This window comes from Cygnus olor, chromosome 1 (assembly GCF_009769625.2).
Source record: "Cygnus olor isolate bCygOlo1 chromosome 1, bCygOlo1.pri.v2, whole genome shotgun sequence".
NCBI lineage: Eukaryota > Metazoa > Chordata > Aves > Anseriformes > Anatidae > Cygnus > Cygnus olor.
Window position 1 is genome coordinate 42263635 of NC_049169.1, and position 12931 is coordinate 42276565.

At 36.6% G+C, this 12931-nt stretch overlaps 1 protein-coding gene across 5 annotated transcripts in view; it reads left to right on the forward strand.

Annotated features, from left to right (window-relative positions):
* Positions 1-12931, forward strand: part of SYT1 (synaptotagmin 1) — a 356060-nt gene that overhangs the window by 269421 nt on the left and 73708 nt on the right. For 4 of the 5 annotated variants that reach the window (XM_040553936.1, XM_040553955.1, XM_040553947.1 and 1 more), the window contains 3 exons: positions 5233-5355; positions 8501-8668; positions 12087-12254. In XM_040553936.1, the coding sequence (XP_040409870.1) occupies positions 5233-5355; positions 8501-8668; positions 12087-12254 (459 nt within the window). The remainder of the gene's footprint in view (positions 1-5232; positions 5356-8500; positions 8669-12086; positions 12255-12931) is intronic. The other variant, XM_040553926.1, reaches the window with a different exon arrangement.

Below are 12931 nucleotides of genomic sequence, written 5' to 3' on the forward strand. Positions count from 1 at the left end.
ACAGCAGGGCTGTGCTCATTCTGTGCATTGGTGTGGCCCACTGCTGATGTGTGAGGCCAACAGTCTTACAGCAGTAATGGCAAAGTAGATTTCACAGTGACCAAAGCCTGGCTCAGCCACTGGAAACCCATGCACAACATGCTCTTTAAATTAATTCATGGAGAGAAGGCAGATGCTGAAAGAATGTAATGTTGTCTTTCCTTCTGAGGGACTCTGATAGAGAATGTGTTACAATTGCAGGCTTTTCTGTTTTGTGATAGGGAATCAGCCAGGAATTTTTAAAGGCTTTTCTTTTTCCCCAGGATAAAAATTGGCCACATCAGAATTGTGGTCTACTCAAATGTGAAAATTGATAAGAGGTGCACCACCATTAGTGGAAATGCAGCCATTCCTAGGTGTGGACATCAATAGGAGGAAAAATTGCCTTTCTGATAAATTTGTTGTTGGACATGGCACAGAACATTCTCGCTACAAAATAATATTGTTTTCTTCCATTCAACTCAGCAGGCATTGCACAAGCCTGAGGGCTGGGCATCACTCACATGTTAAGAAAAATCCTCCGCCCCACATGAACAAGAAGACTTATTGATAGGACAGATGTAGAAAGAACTCAGACTGCAGCATGCACTGTGCCACAAATAACCTTACAGCAGTCATAGTTATGCTTTCAATCTAACATGTCTCCTGGCTTACTGGTAACTTGCTTCCGTAAAAGCGATGCCACAGGTCACCCCTCAAGTGTAAGCAACCCTAAAACACTGCTAATGAAAGTGTTTCCATACATACAACAGTAAAACATGTTTCTGCTTGCTGTCCTCAATAGATTGTGAAGTAGGCATTAACAATGATATACGAAGATAACTGAGACCAGAATCAAAAAGCAAAATACACCTTCTTGGTGTATACACCATCTTCGTGTGCTCACAGTGACTCAGATGGAATTGTGGCCTCTGCTTTGCTGTGCAGAGGGCAAGAAAATACACTGTTGGGAGGGAGTAAATAAAAGAATACATAAAGCTTTTTAAATGCCCAGGATATCTTGTGGTTTGTGGTGAATAGCAGTGACAGGGCACGTGGCCATTGGTGGAACCGAGCTGGAAGCAAGGGATGTTCAAAGAATCAGAATGGCAGTGTCACCATCAAGAGGCTTCTCTTGAGTGCTGGAGTGGAGTGGGGAGGAAGCCCAAGAATTGCAAAAACCCACTGCAGGGTGTGGAGTCTGTAGAATTGTGATCAAAAGCAGTGCTTTGTTTTGTTCTTTCTAGTTTTTATGCAAAAGATGAAACTACAAAAAATTGAAAACAAAGCATTTTCTTTAACAACCCAGAAGAAAAGAGGAGACTGTAAAACCACCCTTAATTATGTTATGGAAGTGAAGAAAGAGCCAGCAGATTGAACTGTGGATCTCAGATTGCTGTAATTTAGCCCTATTTGTTGTAGGAACCACTGCAGAGTAGATGAGCTTGGGAACAATTGACTAAGCATGGCACAGAAACGAAAATCCTAATGGCATATGTAAATTTATGTCTGTACCCTTGGTTCAAACTAGTTACAGATTTCATTCAAATATGGATTAAATCAGAGGGTGCTCAAAGAATTCATTTTGTCTTCCAGCTCTAAGAAAACATATCATATATTGAATGGCTCTGGCACAGTCCTTGGCACAACGTAACTTTTCCCACTTGCTGATTTCATTTGATGTGAAAGTGTCACCTCGCGATGAATCAACACTTTTTTTGTACATTCCTACTTACCTGTAAACATGCATTTTTTAGAGACTTACACACATGTAAGAGGACGTAGGTTTTTCCTTGCTGTTTATTTCTGCATACATTCACTTGAGCAAATTTCACATTCATCCCAACATAGAAAAAATATATCTGTTTACCAGCATGATGTTATAATAGATTTTTGTGATGTGTATTTCACACACACATGCACAAAATGCATTAAAATGTCATGGAATTAAAAGAAATAGTAGGAAAAGTAAGACTTATATTGCTCTGCATTGAAATCCAGGCTTTCTGATCACTGTCATGTCAGATGAAGAGGCTTGAGGAGAAAGTTGGCTTATAATTAAAAACATTTTACTGATTCTAAAACCAATAAAATATAGCTGCTTATTTTAATTGATTGTAGCAATACAACAATAAGATTCAATATAGCGTGATATAATGTATTATAAATTGTGGGTTGCAGTACGATTCCATTAAATATTGATCTTTCAGAAAATCTCAATAAAAAATGAAAATCCCTGTGGGGTATTTCAAGCACTTTGAAGCAATCCAATTCTTCTTCCTCTTTGGAACACAGCAGCTGCATCACACATGAGAAACTTCTGTGCTTCCTTTGACTCAGCTTCTTCTTGAAGCATTGGCCTTTGGTTTGAAAGCAAATTCCTCTCCTGAAGGTAAAAACTATTATATACTGATTTCTTTAGAAATAACCATTTGTTATTTCTTCCCTCCCCTGACTCCAAAACCTTGGCCAAATCTGAACACCATCTTATTCTTAGTGTTTCTTAGTTCTTCAATGTATCTGAGTCAAGGTCAAGAACAATATAGCCACTCAGGTGATGTGAGTAATATGAAACATTTTCCATCTCTCCTGGGAAATAGCTTTCACCTTCCAATAGGACTCTGATAACCTATGGAGAAGAGTTTCCCAGTCACACAATGTTTTGTGCCTGCACTTCAGAACTCACTTGCAAGAAGGACGTTAACTTCCCATTGTAATTTCTAGAGACATAGTAAAAAAAAAAAAAAAAATCACTCTGAGATACCCGCAGCTCTGGCACATCTCCCAGTTTGATCGGCTATGCAGAAGAGTATATAGTTTTTCTAGAGAGTGTATGGGTATGTAATTTTTGCCTTGATGCAATAGTTACAGATGCCTTGTAGCTGGAAATTAACACAGAAGTTTCTCTTTGCATTCTCCATTTTATTCTTGAGGAATGGCTTCAGGATTGCTCTGCTCAAACAAAATCCAGGTCAAAAGTAGATGTAATAGCAGAAAGACCAGTACTTATCCCAGAAACAGTGATATACTGGAGCTGTTTATCACTCTTTTATCATGGAGTCTTCTGCTAGGGCAATACTGTGATGATTCAGAGCAGTGGGTCCTGGAGTTAACATCCTGCTTTGAGTTATTGCTTCCTGTTGTCTCCAGGCTCAGATCAATGTGGTTGTTTCGGTTTGACTGAGTCACATCTTTTTTTGTGTGTGTGTGTGATCACAGAATCTCAGCCTTATTTTTATCACCAGTGAAAGCAAGATGCTTGGTATAATCACGCCATTCCATATCCTTAAAGTCCAGTGTATGGTCCTGAAGGGGCTGTGTCCCATACTGACTTTGTTCCAACATTATCCTCTTGCCGTAGAACCTGCTAGGTTTTAAGTGCCATCTTTGTTGTTGTGTTAACAAAAATGTTGTTGTGCCACAGCCAGGGAACTCACTAGCAGCTCAGCAATTAAAATATCTCAAAATAACATTAATATCAGGCAGTTCAGCCCTTCCAAACAGAATTGGCTTAGTTCAGAAGTATTACTTTTCCAACATTACAGGTGATTCTCATCCATTGTCAACCTTTCTCACTGACCTCATGCTGGTACGCTGTAATTTATGTTCCTAGTAAAGAGTCCATCACTCACTAACATTCAGGTATTTAACTGTAACCCAGCTCCTCGGCTTGCATAAATCAATGTTGTTGCATTGATTTCAGTTGAGCTATGCCAGCTGATTTTCTTTTTTTTCAAAAAGTAGAAAAATAATTACTTAATACTGTACAGTTTTCAGTCTGACCTTTTGAATTTTAGATCTGGTTTCTGAAAAATGACATTTTCTACTTCAGAGATCAATCTTTCCTCTTACCACACCCACACAACTGTTGCATAGCCTCCACAGCTTTCATGGCTGAGTGAGAATGTTAATGCTTTTCTGCATTTTTTTTTCTCACAAGCCACCATCAGCTGTGGGTATTGCTACTTTCCAGCCTCGCTGTCTCTTCAGATATAGAGCTCCAGCTGCAACCTATTGTGTCTAAATGCTGTAGATTTCTTCAGACTGCCTCACATTGTGAAAAAAAAAAAAAAAAAGAACAAAATAAAACAGAAAATCTTATTCTTGCACTTAATAGTCTGTCTGTGCAAGCAGAAGCTCCGTATTGAAGGTACTTTTATATTGTTTACTCTGTAGTGTGCAAATCACAATTCTAGATGAAAGTTCTCAGTATTGATTCTTTGCTTTCACAATATAAACTTTATTTTCACATTTTCCACAATTTTTCACTATTTTCCTCATCACTTTTGCCCATTTTCAGTTCTTACACAGTAAAGAATCTGCTTGAATAAGAACTACATAGTTAGGTACAGTTTTTATGGTTTAATAATGGCATAAATTCGCTTTTTCACTGTGCAAATGCTTCTGCTTTCTGGTACAGCAAAAATAATGGCATCACTTAGTATTTTCATTATGTATAAAAACTAAGATAACTGCTGCATCCTTTAAAAATAGCAGGTTTTATATAATAGACAAAACTGTATGGAGTTTTGTATTTCTTTCCAAGCAAAGTACAATCAGCTTTCAATCAATTTGGTTCAGCTAAGCTTTACAGCAAGAATGAATAAAAATGAAATTGGTCTCGGGAGGGAGGGAAAAGGAGAAACATGCACTTGCTAATGGCATGGTGATACCTTTGCTTCCATATTCATTCTAAATAAACATGAGAAATGTTTGGCATATGACTGTAGGAAGAACACATCCACAACACATGCTCTTTATCATAGCAATCCTACAGAAGTGTGTTGCCAATTGCAAACAATTCACAGCATGCACAACTAGGTTTCACATTGCTAAGATATCCTTAACTTGAGTGAATGCGTGACTTTGCATATTTAATAGCATGTTTGCCTCCTTGTGCCTCTTTAAGAGACAGTGTGAGCCCAGAAGAATTCCTTGATATCAAGTTGATATTTTCTTTCTACTTTCAGGTTTTATAACAGTTGTTGCTTGTAATATTTCAAGAAGCTTTCTTCCTACTTCCATTGCTTGCTTGCTGGTTTATAATATTTTGAGCAACTTAAATAGTATAAATATATACGTAAACTGCATACTTGGATTTCTGCTGTCATGCTTGCTTTTAATGGCTTCAAAATAGATTTGAGGACAGTGTCTGTTTTAAACCAGTGTTTAAGAGTTAGCCTTATATAATAATTTTACATTCCTTCTTTCTAGGCTCTTAAGGATGATGATGCTGAGACTGGGCTGACTGATGGGGAAGAGAAAGAAGAACCCAAAGAAGTGGAGAAACTAGGGAAAATCCAATATTCTTTGGATTATGACTTCCAGAACAATCAGGTTTGAAACAACCAACCTGTAACATTTCAATTCTCTGTGGGCAAGGGAAAATGAAGTTATACATGTAGATATGGTAAATATAGCTTGCACTGAATAAAGGGAGAAAGCAAGACCGAAGATTCATGACATAAATATTACTAAATAGGTGTTCAATGTACTCTAAATTTATACCTTTAATCAAAATTGAAGACAGTTTTATCTAATTGTTAGTAACATATTAAAGTGTCACCAATCAACGTCAAGCCACATTATACTACAGCATCTACATGTAAACAATAAAAGATAGCTTCTGCCTCTGCATATTTAAAACACAAGCAAAAAGATTGGGGGCAGGGGGGGAAAGAGAGACATAAAAGTAAGTTGATTCATCAATGGGTCTTTTAGCAAGTTTGTAAGATTACCAGAAGTAGCTTTCTTTCAATGCATCTTGTCATCTTTGCCTTATTAACTAGCAATCTCAAATTCTGCTGCTCTCCATGAAAGTACAGCTATTTGCTAAAGACAATTTAGTTTAGAACTGAAATCCAAATGAAAAGTTCTGTCCTCCAAAGAATAGGACAGTTGGACAGGAAGAATCTCCAGCCAAGGACAGATATTATTTCATGCCATACTCTGAAGATATTAAGACCAAACTTTGGCTTACTTCCCCAAATTTTCAGTAGCAACAGATACCCTAATGTGATTTGGATGTACAACTGACCCATTCAACCAACTCATAGACAGATATTAAAGCTCATTGTGCTTAACTTCGGACCAAAGCACACCAATACATCTTACTTATTCACTTCTACTCCATGTCTTTCAGTCAACTTGAAAATACACAGCCTGTATTTCATTTTTTGACAACTTCAGTCAAAAAACACATCATTCTTCTCTGTTTAGTGAAAAAAAAAATTGCTGAACTTAAATCCTTATTAATTCTTATTCTTCATCTGAACTGACTTCCACACATACCTGTGATTTATTTCCACATTCAGATTCTTTATTTCATGCTGTTCATGGATTGCAGTGCACTTACATGTTACAACAGAAAGAAAATAAGAGAAATTAAGAAAAAATTTGCTATCAGCAGCAGGATATTTGCACAAAGCTATTATAATATTTCCCCCATCTTCTGACTACCAGTATTTGTTTTTCAACACAAGAGAGAAAAAGAGTTTGAAGCTTTTCAAGAACCTGTAGTTAAAGGAGCTTTCCCTTGACTCCCAAAGAAAATCCTCTGGCCATGCACTGAGGCAAACTGATCCCCCTTGAAATCACTATGAAATCAGCGTGAAACTTTAGACCCTTCAAAAGCAGAAGATCTGAAGAGGGGAGAAAGAGAAAGTTGCAATTGTGTTCTGACAAGTGATTTCAGTTTCTTCAGAATATGAAAAAGAACTTTATTTTTAAAGGAAATTTTGAGATTTTGAGAACTATATTTTACAAAATGATATAGGAGGGGAAAGCAACAAATCTGTAAAGTGTATAGTATTTAATTAATATAGTAAATTCTTTGAGTTATGGATTCCTATTTTATTTTGCTGCTCCAAAATGCATTTCAATTTGGAATTTGCCTGAGAATAGATTATATGAGAGAGTAGAAGAGGGGATTTAGGTCAGTAGACTATGGTATAGTTTTGGTATTGCTTGAAACTGCAAACCAAAATTGTGGTTATTAACATATTGCACAGGGTTAAGACCAAAGACAAGATAACCAATTTACTCTCTAGCGTGATGCTTCAGTTTTACAGAGACAATTTTTAAAGGAGAATTAATTAATTAATTAATTGAATTGTGTTTCCAGTTTGTTAATTAGACGGAATAGATTTGTTTTTCACTCTCTGATGTGAAAGACTTGATGTAGATTCTGAGGCTATTCTTGTATTTATAAAATACTATGCATCTAGAATAAGAACAAGAGAGAAGAGAAAAAGTGTTTCATATAGCTAAAGGAAAATGCTTCATGGAGTTTAAGAGGCCCGTAAGTAGGAAAACATGCAGGCCATACGGAGAGTTTACAATTGGAAAAAGACTGTCCAACTCTGAGAAGACTTTCAGAAGGCAGGAGTTTCTTTCCTAGATTGACTATAATGTTCTGTATTCTGTTTGTTAGAGCTTCTGATTCCAATTTTAAACAATTCATCCATGAGAGGAGACAATACATTATGACTGAAGCACTGATTTAGAAGAAAGTATTTTCAGATTTTTTGTCCCAGTTTTTAATCACTTGTCTCCTGATTGACCTTGAAGACTCATTTGAATGTTTACCTTAGTTTCATGCCTATTAAATCAGAATTAAAAGTATTTTCTTTCTCTTAACTCCATTATGCTGATGCAGCCTAATATAGGCTGGGATGTCTAGAAAACATAACATAACATAACATATGACTTCATTTGTAACACTAAAAAATGACCATGGCATTTACAAGTTTCAAATGTGCTGCAGTCCTATTTTAAAAGTATGTAAAAGATTTAAGAAACTAACTTTTCTGTCTTACAGTGAGATTAAGAATTGTTATTAGGACTTAGTTACCAGATGTCAGTTTTCATGGTGGGTGTTGTTGTTGTGTTTGTTTGTTTGTTTGTTTTTAATATGGTGTCCTTAGACTACTGCCTAAACCAATCCACATACCTATCAAGAGAAATTAAACATAAGAAAGACTGCAAGACCCATTTGTTTTCAATAAAGCTCTACCTGAGGACTTGTGTTTGATATATCACCTTTTTGTGTTTTGGAGGGGGGGGAAGGTTATGTGTTGGGGATTTAGAATACAAATTTTGTAGTCAAAATTAGACATTCTTGATTGTTTAATAATGTGATTTCTATTCATGGTGCGCAGCATAGAAAAATAATGCACAAGAGGCGATGGCAATTGAAAGTTATTTGATTGCAGTCTTTAAAAAGATGAAGTCTGTATTTAGCTGTAATCAGCTGCCCTTTGAAAACCTCTTTTCTGCTTAAACACAGCCTTTGTACCGTCTGCATCTGCCATAATTGGTTTTCAAAAGTCTATAGTGTTGCTTCGCTTGCCTTCTTTGAAGGTCGAGGGGAATAGTTTTTCATAGACCAGAAATAGAGTGTGCATGTGTACTTGTCTGTTACAGTTTTTCATTTATAAATATCTATTTGAAATTTCATTCTGCTGTTTTTCTGTCTTTTCAGCTTCTGGTTGGGATTATTCAAGCAGCTGAGCTGCCTGCATTAGATATGGGTGGTACATCTGATCCCTATGTGAAAGTGTTTCTGCTGCCTGATAAGAAGAAGAAATATGAGACAAAAGTCCACAGAAAGACCCTCAACCCTGTTTTCAATGAGCAATTTACATTCAAGGTATTTTTTTGATAATTATTGAAACTATTTAGCCACTATGCATCTCATGCTCGACTACGAAGTTAAACATCTTAGTTAATTGGTAACTGTGACATAGTGATTTTTCATGTTGTAGAAACCTCTAATATTCAGTCTTATGATGAAAATGGTATAGCTCAGGGGCAGACCTCAATAGTGTAAAAGGCATGGTTTGATTTTAGGCATTTCAGTTATCCTGATTTATGACAATCTGATCCATATTTTCTGGCTAGATGAAACTTACAAGAAGGTAGGAAAACTGAAATTTTGACAACTGTCAGGTGAATTTCACTGAACCAGCATTTTCTTTAAATTTCTTTGTAGTCTGATCTATGAATTTCAGTATACCATTTTTTTTTGCCTCAGAAATAGATAAAAACTCGGGGAAGATAAATGGATGAAGGACAGTATGGCAGATTAATCTTGCTAGTCTGTCATAGTAATCCTTTACCATGCTACTTTATATATGAATAGAAATCATGTCTCGGTTAATAATATACATATTAAATAAATATAGCTATACCTTACATTGTAAAGTTTAAGTTGTTCCAACGTTATCTCTCAATAGTATATTTCTAAAACTGTAGCCATACCTAAACTCCAGTTAAGTAAAATAAAATACACTATTCAGCATGTTTCAAAGGGCTTCTCCTAATATACATTCTTTTGCTGTTACTTTAGGCCTTTTTTTCTATGCCCAATCTTATAAAGACAGCTACAGATTGAAAACAGGAACAGTGAGAGATTCAGGCTATGTAATCATTCAATGAGAAAGATATCCCTGGAGGCCAGAACTACTACTGAATATATAAGCTTATGTTTTCCCTTGAAGATGTCCATAAAAATAATCTTTTGTGGGGAGTTATTTTTTCCTGAGCTTCCCTAAGAGAGTATTTAAAAGGAAACAGTGATATAAATTACAGATCCCCTGCAGCTCACAAAAGAAAAGCAAGAACCAATAATGCTGTCACCTAAGATGAAAACACAAAATATAAATCAGAGCATCCACTGCTGGACTATAATGTCCACTTGTTTTAAGTCACATCATAATAAGCAAATTTTACTCTACTGAAAAATGTGTGTTTTCCAAGCAAGACCTGACAGAAGTGTTTAGGTGCATCCCAATGTGGTACTGATCATCCCCTGAGTACTGTGGTCTGTACTCAAGAGAAAATTTATGGAGCATGCCAAGTACTATCATTGTTCTGGGACTACAGTAAAAGAAGACAAGTGACCATTTAATTAGTGCTGCAACTTTAATTTCCCTGGGAATTACTGACAGCATCTCACTTACTTGGGCAGAGTCTTACTCCAGTGACCCACTTCAGGTGGGTCACAGCTTCTGCTGGCAGCCCTCTTATCCATCTCTCAGGCAGAGCTGCCCACAGGGAAACCCAGGGCTGTTTTATTACCTTCTCCCAGGACACAGCTGTGAGCTGTCTGCCTTCCTTCCAAAGAAAGGCTAATGTGGAAGATATGAGTAGTTTTTCTTCTGTATTGTGTCTTGAGACCTGGACCTAATAGGTCCAAGATTAGGATCTTCTTCAGGTAGTTCCCTGCGTTAGTCCCCTTTCATTTTTCTTTCCTAGACATCCATGGTGCCATTCCAGGGTTTAGGTGTTCATCAGGCTACAGCTGCCTGAACTGTATACCTGCACTGAGCTAGTGAAAGGAAACTGAGAAATCCTAGCTGGGCTGTACCAGTCTGGAAGAGACAAAAGTGTTTCTCCCCAGGCCCACAATGGTGATTAAAATGATTCCCAATGAAAGGCTCCTGCATCTATCCCAAAGCAGAGAGAGGGTTTGTGTCTGGAAGGGTGACATGTCTGTGACAGAAAAAGACTCTATATGTGTCTTTTAAGCAAGGTCTCACCTGCACTAAGAGGCTGAGTACCTCCGAGCACAGCAGAAAGCAGGGAGAGGGAGCAATCCTTTACAAGAGCTGGGAACATCCTTGGTTGTCCCGAACGAAGCTGTAGGCTTAGGCTGCTTTAGAGGTAATGGATGGAGGAAGCATTGCCACTAGATCTTCTTTAAAAAAGAAGCTTCACTGAGGTCAAGTTAATGATAAAAAATGAATGACAATATATGTAGTCTTTTCCTGCATTCCAAATGACCAGAATCCATTAGGCACTATAGTTAACTGGAGGAGAAAGAAGCTTTAGAACATTTCTTTTCTGTTTTTGATGCTGCATAAAAATAAAAGTGAAATTATTTAGATTTTTGCCTTCCACATACATTTGTCTTCTATAGCTTTTTAGAAGCTATAAATAATTTACAGAATCAAAATAGGCTTTGCTGTAGTATTTATTTACTTTTACTGTAATGCACAACCCTGTACTCATTGAAATTATTGTACTCAGTAATGGAAGCTGGAGCTGGCTCTCAACTTGAAAAGCTTCTTTTAAACATTATATAAAATATTATGAAAAAGAAAAACTACTCATGTCATTCTTCAGTATTTTAAAGAGCAAGCAGAAGCTAAACAGTATTAAAGGACAACAATCCTAGGGTTTAAACAGACCAGAACATACAGCGGTTAACAAGGCCAGTGACCATGCCATGCTTTCAGTTCTCTTCTTATAGAGACAATTAATAGAGGAATGTTTGCTGAAGCCCATGGAAACCATTTATATTTGCAGAATATATTCATATTGACCAAGTGTTCAATATAAGTCCAAACAATTCCTAATTCGTTTTTTTCCAGACAGCCACTCAAGTGTAGCTTACCTGAACTGCACATCTTCATCTGAATATTAAAAATGTGACTCATAAACATCCAAACCCACAGCATCTGTCTGAAACACATCAGAACAGCTGGAGAATGTCAGAAGTTGGCCTTCTGCCACCACAATATCTAACTGTACACTGTGACTTATAGGCACCTTAGTATCTGCAGTGTGAAAGGTATAATAATGAAAAATATGCCTTGGCAAGTAATAGGTAGTGGTACTGTAAGAAAACTATTTAGTGTCTAATTACTTCATGTCAGATACAGTAAGGCAGTTATGTTTTTTCATCAGTCTGGGAGCTACCCATTTCTGAGTGATGACACTTGATTTATTGAGGAAAAGACACCATTGTGTGAAAAGTTCATGTGTCTTCAGTGCAAATAATTGGGCTTCCTGTTTCAGTTTCATCACCCACAATATAATTTGAAGTAAAATGAGAAAAACCCGTAGAGTGATGAGTGAGCTGCCACATTGTTCTATTGGGTGCCATAGCCTGGTCTTGAAAAATACTGCATCTGGTGACTCCGAAACAAATACACCTCATAATTTTCTCCGCTTTTCAATTTACCTGAGATGACAGCTGATAAACCAAAGAAATAGATTTGCATTGTAGTGGACTGATCTTTATTGTCTGAGATACTGAGTTTGTCATTCTCTCTTCTTTACAGGTGCCATACTCGGAGCTGGGTGGAAAAACTTTAGTGATGGCAGTTTATGACTTTGATCGTTTCTCCAAACATGATATCATAGGGGAATATAAGGTTGCAATGAACACGGTGGACTTCGGTCATGTGACTGAGGAGTGGAGGGACTTGCAAAGTGCAGAGAAAGAAGAGGTAAGAAAAATTGGCTGGTTCTATTTTTCAGGATACTTTTGTACTCAGTCGGAGAAACAGTCAAACTAGCAACATTTTTTTTGCCAAGACAGTTCCCATCTGTTATCAGCGTTTCTCAGACTTACTTCGCCTGATAAATTTTGATAATCATCTTTTCCAATACTCACTGAAAAGTACATTCTCCTTTGCTAATCCTATTTTCAATCTTTTTGATACTTTATGCAACATATTAAGGGAAGTCTTCATGAGTTTGACTTTTTATTGAGTTGGAGCACTTTGGATACAGAAAATTTGCATTTGAATCATAAGAATACTGTGCATTTAGGCTTTTTTGTGGCGCAAATAATTCTGAATGTTTGCATCTTGAAGCATCTTATTGCGCATAAAGAAAATAGTAGGTTTTTATTAAAATACTTTACAATTTTATTGAACTTCTATGTAATAATATCCATTGATTAGAATATGGATTTGATAGATACCTTGGAATGAATGACATTTTTCTCAAATATTAATCACCTTTTATTATTTTCCTCTCTGTGCCAACATCCAATACATTCATTATTTAGTGTGTGTAATGGTACGTGTACACAAGATGCTTTTTGGAAATATTTCACCACTAAATTTTGTATCCTGTGAGGCTGTTCATACTGGCACATCCACCTTTTTGCTTGTTATAA